Consider the following 21,862-nt stretch of genomic DNA (forward strand, 5'->3'; position numbering starts at 1 on the left):
CCTGTGTCCCAAGATTTTCCAGCAGTCTCCCTGGATCTTCAGTGGAGAGAAAGTGGGGACTCACTGGTGGGCTCAGGAGGGAGATTCATCCTGGGTACAGGCTGTGGGGATTTATGTTTTATATAGAATTGTGTGCAGTAAGAGTTTAGTGTCTGTCATTACATTAAGTCTGTATAATGCTTCTCTATGGTGGGTGAAGGAATTAGCATTTCAAATCCTATTAGCAGTAAAGTGAATTTCAGTTCGGTATTTGTTTGTAGGGGTCATACAGTATGATCCAAACCCTTTTATGTCTTTTGCTGGAGTGATTTTACTAGAAAGAAACTAATTTTGTCTTTACAATGTACATGTTTAATCCATTCTTTGAAAAAATTTCATCATGTTGTTTTATGTTCTTTATACCTTTTATTAATACCGTTTAGAGGACAATAAAATGGTATTCTAGGGAAAATAGTTGTGATTGATGTCGACATAAATAATTATGTGGCATGCTCAGTACTAGAGTAGGAATAGAAATTAAACAAATGTTGTATACATACTATATAGGAAATGATGGACTTTGTGAAAGAGAGTTCTAGACGTGTTAGTCCAAACCTGTAATTATTGCATTTTTGAAGCTTCTCTTTCATTTTGTGTACAGTGCTTCTTAAACTTCAAGTAAAGAATGTGTAAGGCAGGGCAAATAGGCATATATTTTGGGGTGAACCTTATTTTGAAAAATCTCATTTTTTGTTTTAAGAATTTGTGTGAATTTTTATATTTGTTTTGTGTTGCTTATTTAAATACAGAACAAATCCTGATTGTCTATGAATTTTGGAACTAATTTCATTGTCTATGAAATTTGGAATGAATGAAGGGATCTGATAACAAATAACAGGTTTAATATCCACTTTTTCTTTCTCATATTCCCCACTGCTTTAGTTACTGCATGGGAATCTATATAGCTGGTTTGAGAAGAATCAAAACTGGCCGTTCATACCATGAAACTTTCCATTCTTGTTGTCTGTAGTGTAACCATGAATAAAATTAGTATATGCTATTATACATTGAGTTAATACTGAGTACCCATACTTATTAGGGAGGAAGGAGATCATGTAGTAGCTGCTCATTAAATGTTGATTATCCACTTTTACCATTCTCTACTGTAAAACCAGGACTTTAGTCCAAAGTATTTCAATCTGTCCAGCTCTTAATCTGGAGCGTCAGATCTTCATTTATTAATAACTTCCTTAACATATTTTGGTATTCATGCTGCCTGGTTTATAGACTATCTTTGTTCCGAACTACGGGTGAAAATTCCCATGTGATTCGGGTGAGTTCTATACTTTGTTCTAACTAGAAAAACAAACTTGACTTGTATTCTTTATACCATCTTAAAAGAAACAAATAAGCTTTTTAATTTTTGAAAACAATTTTGTCAAAAAATCAAGTAGCTATTAATCTCTCTTTCTCTGTGTTCATGGTAGTCTGTTTTTTCACTGCAGGACAGCACAGCCTGTCAGCAGAGGCTGTCTGTGTTTTTTTTTTTTTTTTTGTTTATTGTTCCCCCGCTTGAGACATCACATGACTCAACATGGCACTGGCCCCCCTCTTAGAAAATAAAACTTTCTAACTAACTCTTAGGCTGATAGCCATAACCTTTTAGTGGATTTTTGCCTAACACATTGGTTTGTCACCTGTTGCTGTGAATATTAAAATGGATGGCTATGGTGTCAGAGGTGGGATGTTGCTTTTGCTTCTTTTGTCCTTGGTATTAGCCCTAGTCTTATGTTTGATCTTTCTTTTTGGTTCATCATGGCCAGCTTTCTTTCTACCTTCCTGGCTTTATTTTATTTTTTTAAAAATTTTACTGGATATTCTCTGTATTTACATTTCAAATGCTATATCCTTCCCCCTCACTCCCCTTTCTCCTCCTCCTCAACTTGTTTCCATGAAGGTGCTCCCTCTCCCATTCACCCTCTCCACCTCAGTGCCTTGGCTAATGATGATGTTGTTCTTCCCATGAGGGTGCAAATCTTTCAGCTATTTCAGTCCTTTCTCTAGCTCTTTCATTGGGATCCCGGATTTTAGTCCCATGATTAGCTGCAAACATCCTCATCAGTATCTATTTGTATGACTCTGGCTGGGAGAGCCTCTAAGGAGACATCCATGTCTGGTTCCTGCCAGAAAACACTTCTTGGCATCAGCAATAGTGCTTGAATTTGGTGGCTGCATATGGGGTGGTTCTCCAGGCAGTCTCTGTAGGTCTTTTCTTCAATCCCTGATACTCTCTTTGGCCTTGTATTTCCTCCCCTGTTTTGTTCTCCTGTCTAAGAAGGACTGAAGCATCCACATTCTGGTCTTCCTTCTTTTTGAGCTTCATAACTTCTGTGGATGGTTTCTTGGGTATTTCAAGCTCCTTTTTTTTTGGGGGGGGGGGCTGGTATCCGCTTATAAGTGAGTACATACCATGAGTTTTTTGTGACTGGTTACCTCACTCAGGATGATAGCTTCAAGTTCCATCCATTTGCCTAGGCCTCCTGGCTTTTATTAGTAGTGAAAAGAATAATATTAGATGTCTAGAGCATAAGTGTAGAAATTTATGGAAAAACAGAGGCAAATCTGGAGTGGTCACTGCCCAGGGCATAATCAGATTTAGCTTAGCAGAGTAAACAGAAGTCTAGGAAGGTTCTTTCAGGAATAAAGGGAAAGAGCTGAGTATGGTGGCCAACATCTCTGATACAATCCTGGAGGCAGAGGCAAGTCTGGGAAACAGACAGATAAAGGAAAGATAGGCCAGATTGTAAACATTAGGCTGTAGCACTGGTAGACATTCTAGTTTTTGAGAGTAACAAAACCAGATGACTTTGATTTAATCTTTTTCATAGTATTCAAAATATTTAAAGCAAGTAGTTTGATGTTTTCATAGAGTCATGTAAATATGTGTTCAAGAAAAGATTTATGAGGTTGGAGTGGTGACTCTTCCAGAGGACCCATGTTTGATTCCTAGCATCCACAAGGTGACTCACAACCATCTTTAATTCAGTTCTAGGGAATCTGACACCCAGTGTCTTCTGGCCTCCAAGAGTATTGTATGCACATGGTACACACACATACATGTTGGCAAAATATCTATATTTATAGAGTAATAAAACAAAATATTTTAGAACAATACATTTATAGTGAAACTTTGCAAATAAGCATAAAAGTTATGTTACTGGCTTAATTTTAAAATGGCAATATTTTCCTGGTTCTTTTGATGTTGACACTGTGTGGAAATTTGTTTTTTTTTTTTAACAACTCAGTTGTGTCATGTGATATTTTTTGGAAGCTGTCTTGTGAGAGGGCATGGAATGTTTTGCTAAAAACAGATACTTGAGGGGGTGATGTTCAGAAAGAATATAAATGAAACCACTAAGCGAGAATGCTCACTTCATTGGTCTTCATTGGGGTTCGTTGGCCTTCACTTCATAGAGAGAAATGTACCATAGAACTTCTCATGGTATTCTGGCTGATTCTGACTGCGTATTCTGATTTGGCAGAACCTTGCTGTTTCTGCTTTAGCCTTCTTTTTTCCCCGTAACTCCAGTTGGTAAGTAAGAAGGGAGGTGAAGCATTTAAGAACCCTAAATAAAGTGGGTTTTGAAAAAGAAGAAATCTAAGCTTAGAAGTGTGTGTCATTAGGGGTAGCCACTAGATTTTACACACCATATCTCTGCAAACATACTGTCAGTTTGAGGTTGGAAAGACTAAGTTATTTTTCACTCTTTTCACTTAAGGTCTTAACTATGAACAGAAATGGGAAGCTGCTATGATGTATCAGACACGGATTGATCTTTCTCTGTCATAATATGGCAGAAGGTATTAGGGAGTAAGCACAGGAGAATGAGGAAAAGGACTCCAGCATCTCCTCCTTTATTACTTACCCACTCCTAAGGTAACTAGCCCACTCCTGAGATAGTAGCATTAACTTAGCTGTGAAGGCTGAGTCTGTCACGCGCCCACGCTTCCCGCCGCTAGGAACAGGCGTGCAACAAACAAACAGATTCTTCTGCGGATAACCTTTATTGTCCAGCACTTTGAGCAGGGGACTTCTTGAGCAGGAAACTTCTCTCTGAGCCGGGGACTCCCTACCGGGTTCTACTGTCTAGGCGACCTCTCACGCGCAGTCCCCCACGAGCGATCTCTCTGTCCAGTCTCTGTCCACGTGGGATCTCCCACAACCTCTCCTATCGGGCTTCTCTCCACGTGGTATCTGTCCGCCATCCCTCCACGTGGGGTCTCCCGCAATCTCTCCACTCTCTCCCTCCCGCGTGGGGGAGAAATGCACTGCTATATATGCCTAAGAGACTTGTGTTGCTACCTGATTGGTGCATCCTCCTGTAGCTCAATCACGTGCCCCAAGAGTGGGCTGTGACTTATGTGGTGCATGCGCATTAAGTCTCTTGGCTGGGCAACAGCTCTGTTTGCTGAGTTCTCGGCGGGAAGCCGGCGCCATGTTTGGGTGTGGCACAAACGGCTCCCTACACTGGGTCTTCATCACCGAATTAAGGTCTCTCCTCTTAATATCATTGAAATAGCAGTTAAATTTCAAGATAAGTTTTGGAGGGGGCAGTCAAGTCACAGACGAAGCCAAATGTGGGGGTAAAGGTGAGTAGGGAAATGTGATGAGAATGCCAGAACAGGAAACTGAGGATGAAGGTTTTCATTGCAGTGAGTCATGACACCCATGTTGTTGCAGTCATTTCATCTGGAAATCTTGGACAGGGAACTGGGCAGACATGTTGAAAACCACTTATGTACATCTCTCTCAACCAACACTCAGTCTTGAGATAGACACTTGTCCAATGGGCAGTCATTTCAGGAGTCAGATGACTACAAGTGAAAGTGATTCTGCTTCAACTCTGGATTCCATATTCGTGTAGATATGCTAACCTGGAACAAAGTATTCTTTTGAATATATTCTTCCATTTGTACCACCATAGTAAAACTGGTTAAGTGACGTGAATGCAAGCTGAAAGATAATTAAAATTACAAGTACTATAGGTTAGTACAAATAATTTAGAAAATAGCAATAAAATAGTAATTAGTAAATATGAGTTTAGGTTACCTACTTTTAATAGTTGCACTGAGAATTTAAATTTTTAAAAATTAGAGGTGCCACATCTCAGTACATAGTTATGACAATTATTGTATTTCTAAGTTATGCCATTAAAATGGAAAACATTTATTTTCTCAAAATAAATATTGTTTCTTTGAACTACTTGTTTAATGAAATAAAAAAGCTATAATTGTCTTTTTGGCATGCAGTTAAGTCCTTAGGTTACAGATTTGGAATGAAAAAGAAAATTACATGGAGTGCTAACAGTAGGGTTTGATTTTCTTGTGAGAATGAAATTGCAGGAATATTCATGTGTTTAGAGAAAGGAAGTATGTAAGACAACTATAAATTAGTCTAGTTGTTCTGTTTCTTTTGACATTTTGAAATGCAAGTTTTAAAGTTGCACATATTTGCAGTAAGTAGTGTAGTATAATTTAAACTTGTGGATATTGTGAAAATGGGTAACTAATAAGAGGATATAGCAAAATTACAAACATTGACCTGACTAAATATCTTGTAGATTCTTACTGTGCAGTAAGTATTTGTTCTTTGGCTTCTTGCTATTCATTTAATACCCAGGTGTATTAGCAGAGGTCTTGTGGCCCCATTAAAGCACACGTTTAGTCACATAGTTTATTTGGTGCTGGATGTTATAAGGGTCAGTGATTTCTGGTAGTAATGTATTGTTCTTTAGGAAAAGAGTATGGAAATTTTTGGGAACAGTTACAGTTTACTGATTTGGTTTTTAAAATTACACGATAAAAATCTTTTAATGCGTGGTTTCCCAAGTTCCCTAAGTTGTCTCAAAGGAGGGAATTGAAATGTGTTCTTGGCTTACAGAAGTTTGACATGTTTTGACAAGAGTATCAGAAGTTAAAAAAAAGGTTTTATCTTTTGCTTTTACAAAACTTTATTTCCTGTTACTGATAAGCTGCATTGGGTGTTGTTAAAGTGCTGTATTCAGGTTATAATGAGAGATTGGTAATATCTAGTATTTTATGCACAAATTGCTAGGTGATCTATGTGAGTAAATAGTTTAAGATATGGAGAGAGGCATAGACTGCAGGGAGTGAAGTTACTTGCTGATCTTTAAAAAGTGGGACTTATGTATAAGTTTGCTGTTCTGATTTCTGCATTTTTATCTTTAGAGCAGTTTACTGTAAAAGAAAAGATAGTTATTTTATAATATTAAAATATTATATACTATATATATGTATAATTTTTATGTGTTAAACAAAATAAGGGGAAAATTACTTAACAAGAAAGGTAATTTTGATATAAAATGTGTGGAATTTTATTCCAGTTCTGTGGTTGAGCAGCAGTAGAAAGGCCTGGACATCTGACATATACTTCAAGATATTTATGTTTCTAGTGTTTGGGAAGGTCTGGGTTTTACCCCTAGCACTGTGGGTAAAGTTGGTGAGTCTAAGTAGAAGGGAATCTCTGCCTTATTTATTGTCTTTGAGAGAAAAGAACAATAACAATAATTTTGCTGTCTGTTAGGAAGACAGTTAGCGGAATTTATGGGAAAATGCCTTTTTACGTTGCGGTTAGTTACTGATTTATCATTGTAAAATTATTAGGTATAAATTTGAGAAAAGGTGTTACTTATGAAGCAGCACTGCTATGTTTGTGGCTATATATTTATTACCAAAATCATTAGTTTTATTTTGTATTTATAACCTGTTTCATGATTTTTAGGGCATAGATAATTACTTACTGTGGTATTATTTCAATGTAACTATAGTAAAAGAAATATCTTTGCTTAAACTGAATATCAAATCTTCTAAAAATATGGTTAGGAAAAACCAGCACTTATCTTTCTGGCATAAATAAGTAAAAGCAACAGGAGATAAAGTATACTGACTTTGAATTTATTAGCTGATATTTGTATATTTGTGACTTAAAGCTTTTAGACTTGAGTGCTTTTAATACTTAAAGTTTAACTATTACTTTATATTATATTTTAATTTTTTACATGATGCTATAGATCAAACCTTGGATCTTACACATGCTAGCAGTTGTGCTCCTTCTGAGCTAGTTTCCAGTTGCGTAACTGACTTTAAAGTGTGATGTTAGCTACAGAGGGGACTAATTAGTCCCTTTACTTATCTTATTTTACATGTTTTATAATTCTTACAATGGGATTGTTTTCAAGATAACTAGATTTTCCTAAGTCTTCCTTTGACTTTATGTTTAAAGAATCTACTTAAATACAGAGTAAAAATTGTTATTATGATGATCGTTGTGAAAACCTTGAGATAAGATAATTTTATTGTTTCCTATTTTGATTAGGTATGAAGTTCATCAGACTATAAAGGTTTTTTTCCCCTGAGAGCTTGAAATTAGTTTTTGAGAGATAGTGTTCTTTTGATTCAGTTGGCCTTAAAACTCTTATGTAGTTTAGCATGACCTAACTCTTGATCTTACTGCCTGTGTCTCCCAGGTGCTAGAAGGACAGGCATGTGTCTCTATGAAAGTGGTTATAGACTGAATTGGTACATAAACATTACTCTTGCATGTATGTAACCTCATATAGAAGATGAATAATTTATATTCTGCAGTACACGTTAAGCTCTGTTAGGGAGCTCTGTTCAACTTCCTACAGATGGGTACTTATGTTTGGATACTGTACTTTAAGTTCTTTTTTGGGAGATAGTCTCTTTACTGTCTGTCTATTTGTCTGTCTACCATCCATCCATCCATCCATCCATCCATCCATCCATCCATCCATCCATCCATTCAATCTCTTTATATGTAGCCCTGGTTGTATTGAATGCTATGTAGACCAAGTTGACCTTGAACTGATGTTTATTTTATATTTATGTTCAGTAGCAGGCTAAGACAAAGGGTTTGTTTTGCTCTATACATATTAACAACATTTTGTGGAGTCTGAGGAGAATGTTTTGGAAGCTCTAAAATTGTTTTTCTTTATTTAGAGAGTACAACCCACAAGGTATATACAATGATTTGTTGTAGGTAATATGTTCTAGGAACTTGAAAAGCTTATGGATTGATTCCTGTTTAATATTCCCAGGTTAAGTATTAAGTAGAATACATGGTTGACTTATAGTAAATGTTTGAATGAATGAATTCTTGATATACACATTAAAGATTCTTTGGTGTCTTTTGAGCAAGTATTATTTTTCTTCAGTCTTTGAAATCATATTTAGGAATTATGATTCATATTATAATATGAATAATAACAATTATGTATCATAGTTATTGACTTCATTACCTCAAGGTTGGACAGATGCAATTAGTCATTTACATAAAATTTAATCCATAGCCCCATATTCTTGCACCTTTTCTTTTTAAATAGTCATTTAAGGATTGCTCATATGTTTCAGTGATGTGACTAGTTTCAATGAGACTAGTGTCTCTTTTCCAGTTCATTCCTACTTTTAACCTCAGTATAGGTATGCTATGCCTCTACCCCCACCTTCAGGCGATTCACATCTCATTATAAATTCTGTATCTTTGAAAATAGAACATGATACAAAGAATGCTACTTTGGAATAGATCTAGATTTCTGTTGTTCTTGGGTGAGTCAGGCCTTCTTTTATTCAGTCTGTCCTTTTAGTCCATCCTTTCTTCCTTCCGACTTCCTATCTTCCTCTCTGCCTGCCTGCCTGCCTGCTGTGGTATACTGGGGAGTGAACCTAGGATCTTGTGTGTGTTAGGCCAGTGTTCTACTACTGAGCATCATCTCTCACCCTTACTTTAACAGTTAAACCAGTGGTGAAACCAGGAAGCTCCTGGATGAGCAATTGACAAATAGTAACATGGCAACTGTTGAGTAATAGCAACTACAGTGGCTGACTACGTTTACTAATTGGAAAGCAGAATTAAGAAGACTGATGATGCATTTGTACTTGAAGATCAAGGAAGATTACATAATCGTTAAGAGGGTGGAGCATAATAAATTGCTATATTAAAGGCTACTTGTTTTCTGGCTACTTTTCTCAAAACTAAATTAAAAAGCTGTTGAAATGGCAGACAAGAAATATGCTTTAATTGGAGAATATTGTTGGTGTTGATGAAAATTCTTGGAAATAACTTGTATTTACAAAGACTGATTGACTGATTAAAACTGTAGTAATGTGGAGAGTTAGGGATATTGTAAGTCCAGGGCTAATTTATCTTTGTCTAGCTTTAGCCCCTTGAATGGCTTCTGTGTTGGAACCTAGCATTCAGTGACTGCTAGATAAAAACGTTTTGAAAGGTATTATCAGCCCACTAGCCTCTACCAACCCAGAAGACAAGAATGTCATTGGAGAGCATCTGAAACCTTTAGAAAAGCTCACCCCATCTTGCCATGACTACCTTGTCACACTATATTTTAAGCTTGCTTCATCTAACACCTTGTGGGTAAATAGATAAAACACTTTTGAAATTTATAACTTAATAGACCAGCAGCTTCCACCAACCCAAAGGTCAAGAATATCATCAGATAGCACCTGAGGCCTGTAAAAAAGCCTCTCCTATCTTGCTGTAACTGTTTCACTGATTAGATAGATTTTAAAAAATTGAATTTTTGAATTTACTTTGATTCGTGATTTTCTTTGTTCTGTAAAAATATAAAACTTGATATAACTGTTTCTACATTGGAACATTGGGTTTGGGGTAGTCTAAATACGTGTTCCTAGGTGTGGTCACTTAAAATGGCTCTAGAATAAATTCTCTTATTCCTTTTAAGATCTATGCTTTCTGTGTAAACATTGGACATATGAAATTTCACAGTTTATCTAGTTATTCTATGAGGGATTTCATGAGAAATATGTGTATATTGTTTCTAATGTAAGATAAAATTTAACTTAGTAAATTGTAGTGTGTGTGTGTGTGTGTGTGTGTGTGGTGTGGTGTGGTGTGTATTGTGCTTAAAATAGGTATAGCCTGTTTACCACTTCTTTGTCTGGCCATATTTCTTATGAGAATAAAGTTATCACATGTTGTTTTAATTGAATCAGGTTGATTGCCTTACTAGCCATGAGATTTTTTGACTATGCTATTCAGGATGTTCTTGTTCATTTATTAAAGAAATGTATTAACATCAATTCTGTGTTATAGTAGAGTTTTATGAAACAGAATGTATATTTTTAGTATAAAATAACTACTCAGCCAATGCTAGCTGTTATTATTCTATACTTTTTTTTGAGAACCATGCTTTTATGATGAAAAAGCAACCTTGTTGGAATCTGGTGGATTAGCTTTGAGTCTTGTCTTACTTATTTATTTACATGTCACACTGGATACTTCACTTAACCATCATCTTCCTGTTTTCGTTTTTATAAAATGAGGGTAATAGCTACCTTACAGAGTATTCTAAATAGACAGGCACTTTCATAATGGTAATTATTGTAGGTGTTATGTCTAAAGTCTAAGTCAACAGTGTTTCCTTGGGTGGCAATATGAGCAGGTTGTTTAGATTTTTTTTCATACTTGACAGTCAATTGAATTGAGTATTAATTCTGTAATGACATCTGATTTTTCCTATACAAATACAAACTTATGGTAGGACTGGTAGCTTTGCTAGTTTGGGCAATGTTCATTTGCATAAGAATGGTCTTCATGAGGCCATGTGGATATCTGGGGTCTGTGCCCTGAAGCCACATTATTGTATTTAGGTCATGTTACCATCAAAGTCTGGGCCTGTGGTCTGTGTGTATCCTGAAACTGTCTATGCACTTGTACATGACTGGGCTGCCACTGGGAATTATATTGGTGGCTGTGGCCTGTGTGGCCTGAAGGCCATGTTGGTGCCCCTGACCTGTGCTGTCACTGAAGGCAATGATGGTGTCTGGCCTGTGCTGCAGCAGAGGGCCATGATGTCTGTGGTCTATACTGCCAACTGGAGACTTTGCTCAGATTCATGGCATGTGCTGATGCTAGAGGCTGTGTGGATATCTGTGGTCTGTACTGTTTCCAGAAACCGTGTGTAAGTCCATGATTCATACTCACAATGACTGTAAAGGGCAAGGAAGCTACTTTTGCAGACTCAGTTAAGAAAGAGGGGCATAGTAGGCTTCTGTGATAACCCCCTACTCTCACCCCAGGCAACCTAGACAGAAAACCATCGTAGTGAACTCTTAAAAATTGTGCTAAGAATGCTGAAGTGTAGAGCTCCACAGTTGATGGCTTCTGGCAGGGATGCGGGTAAGGAAGGATTGCATTTTCTTTAAGGGGCATTTGACAGTGCTCCATTGAGTATATGGACAATGAAATGGACTTTTTTTTTCTCCTTTTCTTGGGGCAGGGGTAACAAGGACAGAGTCCTCTCGGAGGACTGGGAGGTGAGTGTGATTAGGGTGCATAATGTTAAATACCCAAATAATTAATACAAATATTATTAAGAACAAAAAAGGATGGCCTTCATGGATTGATACATTTTGAGTGCTTGGCCTTCACTTGGTGAAACTGTTTGGGAAAGATTAAAAAGTCTGGCCTGTTGGAAGAGTGTCTGTCAATGAGAGTGAGCTTTTAGATTTAAAAAGTTCACATTATCAGTTCTCTCTGCCTCATGCTTGTGGTTCAAATATGAACTCTAAGCTACTGTTCTAGCTCCATGCCTGCTTGCCCCTGCCTGCTGCCATGTTCTCCGTCATGATAGTCATGCTCTGTAACATTCTTAAACTGTCAGCCCTCAATAAATTCTTTCTTTTGTAAGTTACTTTGCCATGGTGTTTTATACACAGAAATACAGGAAAAGAAAAGTAAGACAAGCAGCTTAGGAAGACCCTTTTAAAATCAAACCAAACCAAGCCAAAACAGTCCAGACTACCACACAACCACCACCACCACCAAAAAAAAAAAAAAAAGAAAACAAAAAAAGACAAGGATGTTAGTTCAGAAAAATTAAAGAGAACTTATCTACATGCATAAGGCAAATTTAATGGGTTTTATTGATAGTACCTAAAAACAAAAACAAAAAACCCCAGAAGCCTAAAACTAACAAAATAAAAACTAGCTTAAAATATTTTAATGTGAAATAAAAGATAAAAATTAGTGTGTATATGTATGTACATACAGTCAGGTGCATAGCTTATGGAAATGAGAGACAACTGTGAAGTGATCTCTCCTGCCACCTTGTGGGATCCAGGAATCAAACTGATGCTACCAGACCCGCAGGGAAATACCTCTGCCAGCTGAGTAATCTGACAGACCCTAAAGTAAAACTATTCACAGTATACTTTTTAATGTTCTTTTATTTATTTATTTTACCATGTAAAAGTAATGCTATCTTGTTCTCAGGATAACAAAATGCTATTTTAATTTCTCCAGCTGCCTTCTGTTCTGGCTTATGGGAGGTTATCTCTAGGCCTGAGAGTATAATGTAACAGCGGTAGTCATCTGCTTTCTTGAGGTAAAGTTGCCTAGAAAACACAAAACCCTAATCAGAATTGGCAAGTGATTTATTTTAAAATCTGTTAGGCTGGGTCATATAAGACCATTTCCATGTATGCTTCCCCAGTCAGATCTAGCTCCCTTTCCTTCCCATTTTACCCCTCCTACTGTCTGCCAAACTCCATACAGAGTCACTTCTTTCATGATACCTGCACATACATGATTTTATGCAAATAGATATGTAAACTGTGTAAGACCTATACATGATAGAAGGTAGTATGTCAGAACTATTCATGGTAGCTAAGTAACATTTCACAGAGGAAATGGATAAAAAGCTGGAGATAATCATATTAAGGAAATTATTCTGTTCATAGTACACTGCATACAGTTATTGGAGATTCATAACTTCTGTTAGTTTCACTGTGACTCTATTTAGTTTCTGTTTTCATGATCTGTCCATTGATGAGAGTGTGGTGTGGAAGTCTCCTATTATTATTGGATGGGGTGCAATGTCTGTTTTAAGCTTTAGTAAGGTTTCTTTTATGAATGTAGGTGCCCTTGCATTTGGAACATAAATATTCAGAATTGAGCTTTCATTTTGGTGGATTTTTCCTTTGATGAATGTGAAGTGTCCTTCCTTAATCTTTTTTGATGAATTTTGGTTGAAAGTCAATTTTATTCGATATTAGAATGGCTACTCCAGCTTGTTTCTTGGGACCATTTGCTTGGAAATTGTTTTCCAGCCTTCTACTCTGAGGTAGTATCTGTCTTTGTTATTGAGTTCTGTTTCCTGTATGCAGCAAAATGTGTTCTCTTTACATATATGGTCTGATAGTCTATGTCTTTTTATTGGGGGAATTGAATCCATTGATGTTGAGAGATATTAGGGACCAATGATTGTTGTTTCCTGTTATTTTTGTTGTTAGAGGTAGAATTATGTTTGTGTGGCTGTTTTTTGGGTTAGTTGAAAGAAGATTACTTTCTTGCTTTTTCTAGGGTGTAGTTTCCCCTCCTTTTGTTGGGGTTTTCCATCTGTTATCCTTTGTAGTGCTGGATTTGTGGAAAGATACAAATTTACAGATGTGTAAGTTTGGTTTTGTCATGGAATATCTTGATTTCTCCATCTGTCTTAATTGAGAGTTTTGCTGGATATTGTAAGCCTGGGCTGGCTTTTGTGTTCTCTTAGGGTCTGTATGACATCTGCCCAGGATCTTCTAGCTTTCATAGTCTCTGTTGAAAAGTCTGTGTGTGATTCTGATAGGTCTGACTTTATATGTTACTTGACCTTTTTTCCCTTACTGCTTTTAATATTCTTTATTTGTTATGTGCATTTGGTGTTTTAACTATTAAGTGACAGGAGGAATTTCTTTTCTGGTCCAAGTTCTGTAGGCTTCTTGTATGTTTATGGGCATCTCTTTCTTTAGGTTAGGGAAGTTTCCTTCTATAATTTTGTTGAAGATATTTACTGGCCCTTTATGTTGGGAGTCTTTGCTCTCTTCTACATCAATTATCCTTAGGTTTGGTCTTCACATTGTGTCCTGGATTAGGAGCTTTTTGTTTTTTGCATTTTCTTAGACTATTGTGTCAATGTTTTCTATGGTATCTTCTGCACCCGAGATCCTCTCTTTCATCTTTTGTATTTTGTTGGTGATGCTTGTGTCTATTACTCCTGGTCTCTTTCTTAGGTTTTTTATCTCCAGGGTTGTCTCTCTTTGTGATTTCTTTATTGTTTTTATTTCCATTTTTAGATCCTGGATGGTTTTGTCCAATTTCTTCTCCTGTTTTGTTGTGTTTTCCTGTAATTCTCTAAGGGATTTTTTGTGTATTTTTGTATTTCTTCTTTAAGGGGTTCTACCTGTTTACCTGTGTTGTCCTGTATTTCTTTAAGGGAGTTATTTATTACCTTTTAAAAGTCCTCGAGTATCATCATGAGTTGTGATTTTAAATCAGAACTGTGGTGCCTGCACCACGAACAGCTACTCTGAATTGGGCTAGGCCTGGTAGGGTTTGAAAAAAAGACACAACTCAATTATTTGTGTTACCAGAAAATGCTTCATTCCATCTCCAACTGCAAATGCAACTAGCTCCAACTCCAGATAAGTTTTTACAAAAGCAGTTACAAAGGCAGTATGCAAATTCCCTAGCTGTTGGGTGGAGGCTTCACCCCCCTGGGGTGAAGGCTATATCCTGAGGTAGCAAAGAGGAACCAGTGTGGAGTAGGCTTGTGAGTGGGCATTAGTATTACAAAGGAAGGTGTGTTTTCCCAAAGTCAAGGCGTGCAATCGGGCAGTTCAACTAACCCTTAGCAGATGGGGGTTGGGTATAACTTCCAACACAGAACCTTGCTTTTCAGGTGTGTTGGGGTGTCTAGGACTTGCTGTGGTTGAAGGACTGGGTTCTGATGATGCCAAGTGTCCTTGTTTTCTTGCCTCTCCCCATTTGCTTATCTCTGGTGTTAGCCTGATTCTGACTGTCTTGATCCTCCTGTAAGCCTGTGTGTTAGTACTACTGGGGAACCAGCTCTCTCCCTGTAGGGTCTGGGTACAGAGAGCTATGGCCTAGGGTCAGCTCAGGGCGCAGGCTGAACCTGGAAGGATCCTCTCCCAGACTGCTCCTCAGTTCCAGTTTCCTTAGGGCTCTGGGGTGGTTACTCTTGGGTAGAAGTGGTGGTCTCACCTGTGTTCTCAGGTGTGTCAGCACTCCTGGGAGACCAGCTCTATCCCAGCGGTACAGAGAGCTCTGGCACAGGGTCAGCTCTGGGTGCAGGTGGAAAATGAAAGCTATATTAGTATTTTAAATGTTGTTTTTCAGTTTATTGTTTATTACTCTTGATCTATACAAATATGTAATTACCCCATGTCTTAGTTTAGGTTTCATTGTTGTGAAGAGACATCGTGACCAAGGCAACTCTTATAAAGGAAAACATTTCACTGGGACTGGCTTACAGATTGAGAGGTTCAGTCTATTATCATGCATAATAACCGAGCTAGAACCAACTTTTTTAACATCACGATCTTTTTCTTCATCTTCATCTTCTCTTCCTCATCCTCTTCATCTTCCTCCTCATCTTCCTCTTCCTTCCTTTTCTTGCTCTTTTCAGCCTTGACAACCTCTTTTTCACTGCATCAGGTTTTCCTTTAGCTCTGTAGGTAGCAATGTCCTTCTTGTATTTCTCCTTCAGCTTGGCGGCCTTCTTCTCATAGGGCTGCTTGTCATCCACGGCAGTGTTGTTCCACATCTCTCCTAGTTTCTTTTTGACATCACCAATGGAGAAGCCAGGATGCTTGCCTTTGTTTTTTGGGTGGTACTCAGAACAGAGCAAAATGAAGGCAGAAGGAGGCCTCTTGGGTGCATTGGGGCCTTGAACTTCTTTTTGGTCTCCCCTTTGGGGGGGGATGTAGGTTTTCATTTCTCTTTCATAACGAGCCTTGTCAGCCTTTGCCATATCTTCAAATGTCCTCTTTAGCAGACATGGTCTTCCATCTCTCTGAGCACTTCTTGGAGAACTCTGAGAAGTTAACAAAAGCATCCAAGTGCTTCTTCTTGTGCTCCTCCCGGCAGGTTTGCACAAAGAATGCATGTGAGGATGTTTTGCCTCTCGGCTTCTTAGGATCTCCTTTGCCCGTGTTTGGTTGATTTTCCTCCACAAGGCACAGACTCGCCCCTGCCCGTCCGGCTCTCGCTTACCCTGGCGCTGTTTCTATGGAGCTCAATGTACTGCAATGTCTGTGAGAGCTATCCTTTCATTGTTTATTTTATTTAGGTTCCATGTAACATTCCAGATGCTAAAGAGAATATACTTAAGAAAGTTAAATTTATTTTATGTATGTGAGTGCTTTGTCTGCATGCATGTCAGTGTACCATGTGTGTCTGATAGCAGAGAGGTTATTAAATCTCCTGAATATGCTGTGACTGCAGTTATGGATGGTGATCTGCTTTGTGGGTACTGGGAATCAAATCTGGTTCTCTGAAAAAGAAGCCAGTGTTCTTTTTTTAAATTTTTTTTTTTTTACTTTTTTGTTATATGACTTTGCCAAAATTAACACATTAATAAATTTTCAATGAATTTACTTTTTCTTTCCTTTTAGAATTTTTTTGATTCAATAAAGTTTTATTTTCCCAAATGTACAGTTGATTGAACACGTTCATGCATCTTCACCAGCAGCTGGGGCATCTCCATCCTTTGTGTTCTGGTGTAAATGACTTGGGCTCTGTGCTTTGAAACCAGCTTGATAAGCCCTTTACTAAGTAGCTCCTGAAGGGCTGCCCTGGCCAAGGAACCTCTTGGAGACCAAAGCTGGAGTAATAAGCTTATAGTTGGGAACTTCCTTATGTAACTTTGTCAAACAGGATGAGATTGTTCAGCTTGTCCCGAACTTTGCCTTTGGACCACTTCTTCTTTTTGGCCTTGCCACCGATTTATTTACTGAATCTTTGTCTTTTTTGGCCGACTTTCCGGCATTTTTCTTCTTCATGTCATCTTTGGGCAGCATGGTGAAGCTCACAGACTAGTATGGACCACAGCAGCCTCACTAAGATGTTGGAAGGAAAGGGCTTTTTAAAGTTTTTTATTAGATACTCTCTGTATGTACATATGAAATGTTATCCTCTTTGCCCACCCCGATCCCCTCCCCCCTCCCCCTCTACTTGTCTTCACAAAGGTACACTAGCTCCCAATCACCCTCTCCACCTCAGTGCCTTGGCATTTCCCTGCATTGGGAAAACGTGCCTTCCCTGGACCAAAGGCCTCTTCTCACATTGATGCCAGACACTGCTATTCCCCACAGCATATGCAACTGGAGCCATGGGCCTCTCAGTGCATGCTCAATGGTTGGTGTTCTAGTTCATCGGAGCTGTGGAGGATTTGGATGGTTGACAATGTTGTTTTTCCCATGAGGCCGCAACCCCCTTCAGCTCCTTCATTCCTCCTCGCCCCCCCCCCCAGCACCCTCCCTGTGCTCAGGGACCTAGATGGTTAGCTGCAAGCATGCTCAGCTGCATGACTCTGTCAGAGCCCCTGAGGAGGCACCCCTATCTGGTTCCTGCCAGCAAGCACCTCTCAGCATCCGCTATAGTGCTTGGGCCTATAGCACATAGGGTGAATCCCCAGGTGAGGCAGCCCTTGAACCATCCCCTCTTCAGTCCCTGATCTTTCACTTGATTCCTCCTGTGAGTGTTTTGTTCTGCCTTCTAAGAAGGACTGAGGCTTCTAGATTTTGGCCTTCCTTCTTTTTGAGAAGCCAGTGCTCTTAACTGCTTATCAATCTCTTTTAGTCTCACGGGGTATACTGGTGTGTATGTGTTTGTGGCAAATGTCCCATATTATTTATATCCACTTATTTGTCAAAGAAGACTATTTCATCTTCCGTAGTCATTCTAGTTCTTAAGCCTAGCAGTCTTCCCACTTAATGTGATTTCGACTCCCACTTAGGTTTTTCTCTTTCTATTTTGGTTCAAGAGACACTTAAATATGAATAGGTGCAGTTCACAATTTAACAATACAAGAATGTTAAACATATTTGGCATAGAAGGAACTTAGATTGTGTGCTCTACAATTCTATGCCTTTGACAGTGTTCAGTTATTTTGGGAAGAAAATAGCTTCTAATTAGACTTTGTAGAATGTTGTTATACTGTTTATAGTATGTATGTGAAAATTTTGATTCTAAGCATCCATGTGAGTACAGACTTTAATTTTTTTAGTGTGTTAAGGCAGAATGTAAGACAAGAAACCTTTTCATTGTCCTAGTCTGGGAGGTAATAGGGCTAGGTTTTTGCTAATTGTACGATTTTATTTTGTTTTATTAAGTAGAAAGAGTTCTCTCCAATAACTATTTTGGTGAGAATTTTATTTATAAATAGGTATTGAATTTTGTCAATTATATTTTATTAGCTGAGTTAGCTATGTTTTTCTTTAGTTTTTTCATATATTTGATTATGTTATATTATGAATAAAACTAATTAGGAAAATGTTTTCTGTTGTTAGGCTGTGCCAAGTTTATAAATAAAACTAGGAAAAGATGTTTTCTGATATTAAAAATCATTTAAGATTAATGTGTAAAAAGGAAATGAAAGGTTAAGAAAGGAGGAAGGGAAAGAAAAATAGGAGAAACAAAGTCAAACAGAGATTAGAAGACAAGGGATGAAGAAGGATGTTTTAGAGTGGAAGAGAAAAAGCAAGATGTTAGTTAGAAAAGAGACTATCACCCACTTATGCCTTATACATTCACGATAGGCCTAGTTTAGCTGTTACTGCTTAAAATTGTGATAAAACACTTATATAGGGAGAAAATTTATTTCACAGATTTAGAGACGTCTGTACACAACTGCTATGAAAAACATGAAGCCATTAAAATAGCAATGCACAAAAATATGTTTTTAAAATTAACTAATTTCAGGGGCTGGAGAGATGGCTCAGTGGTTGAGAGCACTGACTGATCTTGCAGAGGTCCTGAGTTCAAATCCCAGCAACCACATGGTGGCTCACAACCACCCATAATGGGATCCAATGCCCTCTTCTGGTGTATCTGAGGACAGCTACAGTGTATTTATATATAATAAATAAATAAATCTAAATAAAACAATAAAAAATTTAGTTTCTAATTGGCATTCTAAAAGGCATTTTTCTTATGGCATTTTCATACTCTCATCACCTGTCGTAGTCCTTATAGCAGGGTGTGATCATGTTTTTTTTTATTTTTATTTTTATTTTTTTTATGGATTGCCTATATCTTAAATGAAAATGTTAGCTTTGGGAAGACAGAGACAACAGTGGTTTTACTAATGAGTATAATGTCTGGTGCAGAGTAGAGACTCATGTAATATGTGTTAAATGCCTCAATGAAAATGAATACTAGAAGGTGTAAGAGTCCCAAGAGTCAGTGTAACATGGGAAAGACTTTGGTTTAAGGTTCTCTAATGAGAGAGTGTATTTAGCCAAGTAAGGAATGGCATATAGGCTGGTTTCATATGCCTTATAGCAGAAATTATTTTTCTCTCAAGTTTTAAATTGAATCTGAGTAGTTTTATGTATACTCTTCCAGCAGTTTCTTCTGCTGGCAGTATTTCCCCTGGAATAGAGGTAGAATTTGTTTTGGAGGGAACTGACCATAACTTGCTGATGTGAAGTATGAAGCAAAGGTAACATCTAGTTTCTGCTTTGACTAAGTTAGAAGAAGAGGTTTAGTTAAAGAGATGAGGACAGGTATGGGGGGCTCATTAGTAATTGTTTGGTCACATTTGACTTAAGATACTGATAAAACTTTTCTTTGTCAATGACAAAAGAATTTGGACTCCAAGTCAGGAAATCAGAGAGGACATTAGTGTTGGGATAGAAATTTGGGAGACTGAGCACAGAGACACATGTGGACGGTTTTCCTTCAGCACAGTGAGAGGATGTCTACAGCAAGTGAGCCAGGGAAAAGGACTTCAGCATTTAGAGGTCCGGTAGAAAACCTTGACAGTGGATTGGAGGATTGACCACATAAGATTCTTGGCTTACATGATGCTTTGGCAAGTAAGGATGCAAAGTGCAGCTTAAAAGAGAAGTAACTCATGCTGGAGTCTCAGAGACACAACATAAAGTAAGAAACATGGAAGAGAAATGGTCTTACCTAGTGATTTACTTACATAACAGCAGTAGATGACAGGTACCTAAGGAGTATAATCCTTTGTTGTTTGGATATTCCTCGGAATTTTTATTTTTAATATTGAAAAGTAATTTTTAAATGTTCAATTTGAACTTGGATTTTTTTTTAGACAAGATTAATGGTTTTAGTGCCACCTAATGGCAAAGTGGAACACTGCAGCCCTGTTTATCTGTGCAGTGAAAAGTGATGTCTTTGAAAGAGCATTTCTGGGAACTTTGTCTTTGTTCAAGGATTGTCCATGGGTTGCAGGGTCCTGTGTTCTTCAGGCCAGCCTGCCTCTCCTGCCTCCTCACATTACCCATTTATTTACAGCGCTCGCTATTTGATTTAAGATTCGTTTTTGTCATTTAGATCTTCACTCATGTATTTCCCTCCAAGAGTTCTTTTCCGCCATACTCTGCACCGTTTCTGTCACTTGCTGTTGAAACTTTTAGATTTAGAAAATTCTCGCTCTCACTCTTCTCCTCACTCACTCTTCCCCACTTCCTCTCCATCCTCCCCTCTCTCTCTCTCTCTCTCTCTCTCTCTCTCTCTCTCTCTCTCTCTCTCTCTCTCTCTCTCTCTCGTAGTATTTAAGCTTTGGAACAGTGCCTACTTGCCCAGCCTTCTTAAGGCATGTAGCCCAGGACTAGGTATACTGTCTGTTATGTAGTATATAATATCTTCAGTCAGAATTAGTTGTGTGAGTAAACAACTTTATGAACTTCTAGAAATTTGAGTTTCTGTGAGACTATAGATCTATCAAGAAAATGGAATTTTATTTAATATGATTATTGAGACCTAACTTGGTACATGAATACAAATGTATGAAATCTTTCTATTTGAGTGTTATAAAATATTAGTATCTCCAGAGAAGAAAGACACATGACTTAGAATATTAAATTTTATATTAATTTGTCAACTTCACTAACCCCCAAAGATTTAAAAGTATGAAACTTGGTTTTTAGGAAATAAGTCTCTTGAAATGCTTTGGATTTAATGAAGTAATTGAATATCTATATTTTATTGGACAGGGTTGTACTGTGTGTGTGTGTGTGTGTGTGTGTGTGTGTGTGTGTGTGTTTTCCTTGTTAAACTTCTGGGTTAAAGGCTTCAAACCTGGGAGGCTGAGACTACAGGGAGATCCCTCCTTCCCTTTCTCCCCTTCCCTCTCTTCCCCCTCCCTCCTCCCTCCCTCCATCTTTTTCTCCCTCTCTCTCTCCCTTCCTCTCCCCACCCCCGTGTGTGTAAATTTATAAATTTGTATGGTTGAGGTTCAGCTGGGTTGGGTTTTTCAGGTAGCAGTATTCTTTTAGTCTGAAAGTTAAGAGCAGAGAGTGCATTTCTACCATGTGACCTAGTCCAAGAAGTCAGCCTCCCTAATTTGGAGATACTTTGCTTGCCAGGATTCTTTTTCATATGAACCATTTAAAAAGCTTTCTTAGTTCATTTTAAAACTAGTTTGTTTTTAATCAAGTTCTCCTTTTTCTTTTTGTACTTTCTTTAGCTGTGCCAGGTGGATGTGGGCAGAGAGGTTTGCAGGGCTGAAATGGAGGTCAGAGCTTCCTTACAGAAGGTCAGTGGGTCACCTGATTCTGCGGTCACACTGAACAGTGAAGAGTTTGTTTTGGTTCCTCAGCACACAGATGACTCTTCTATAAAGGATGATGGGAAGCCACAGCTGAAGGTATTGCTTCTTCTTTTTTCTTATACTATTTTTCATTATGTTTTCCCCTTCTAACTGTCTGAAGCTCATCTGGGGATGAGCACCAAAGGACTTCTTAAAGCGCTGGCCTGGATACTGAAAACCAC

At 37.9% G+C, this 21,862-nt stretch overlaps 1 protein-coding gene across 2 annotated transcripts in view; it reads left to right on the top strand.

Moving 5' to 3' along the window:
* RABGAP1L (RAB GTPase activating protein 1 like) overlaps positions 1–21,862 on the top strand; it is a gene marked incomplete at its 5' end in the record, with an annotated part of 560,236 nt that overhangs the window by 24,314 nt on the left and 514,060 nt on the right. For both annotated transcript variants that reach the window (XM_080920559.1, XM_080920560.1), the window contains one exon: positions 21,558–21,737. In XM_080920559.1, the coding sequence (XP_080776685.1) occupies positions 21,600–21,737 (138 nt within the window). The remainder of the gene's footprint in view (positions 1–21,557; positions 21,738–21,862) is intronic.

Source organism: Micromys minutus, assembly GCF_963924665.1.
Source record: "Micromys minutus genome assembly, chromosome: 1".
Classification (NCBI taxonomy): Eukaryota; Metazoa; Chordata; class Mammalia; order Rodentia; family Muridae; genus Micromys; species Micromys minutus.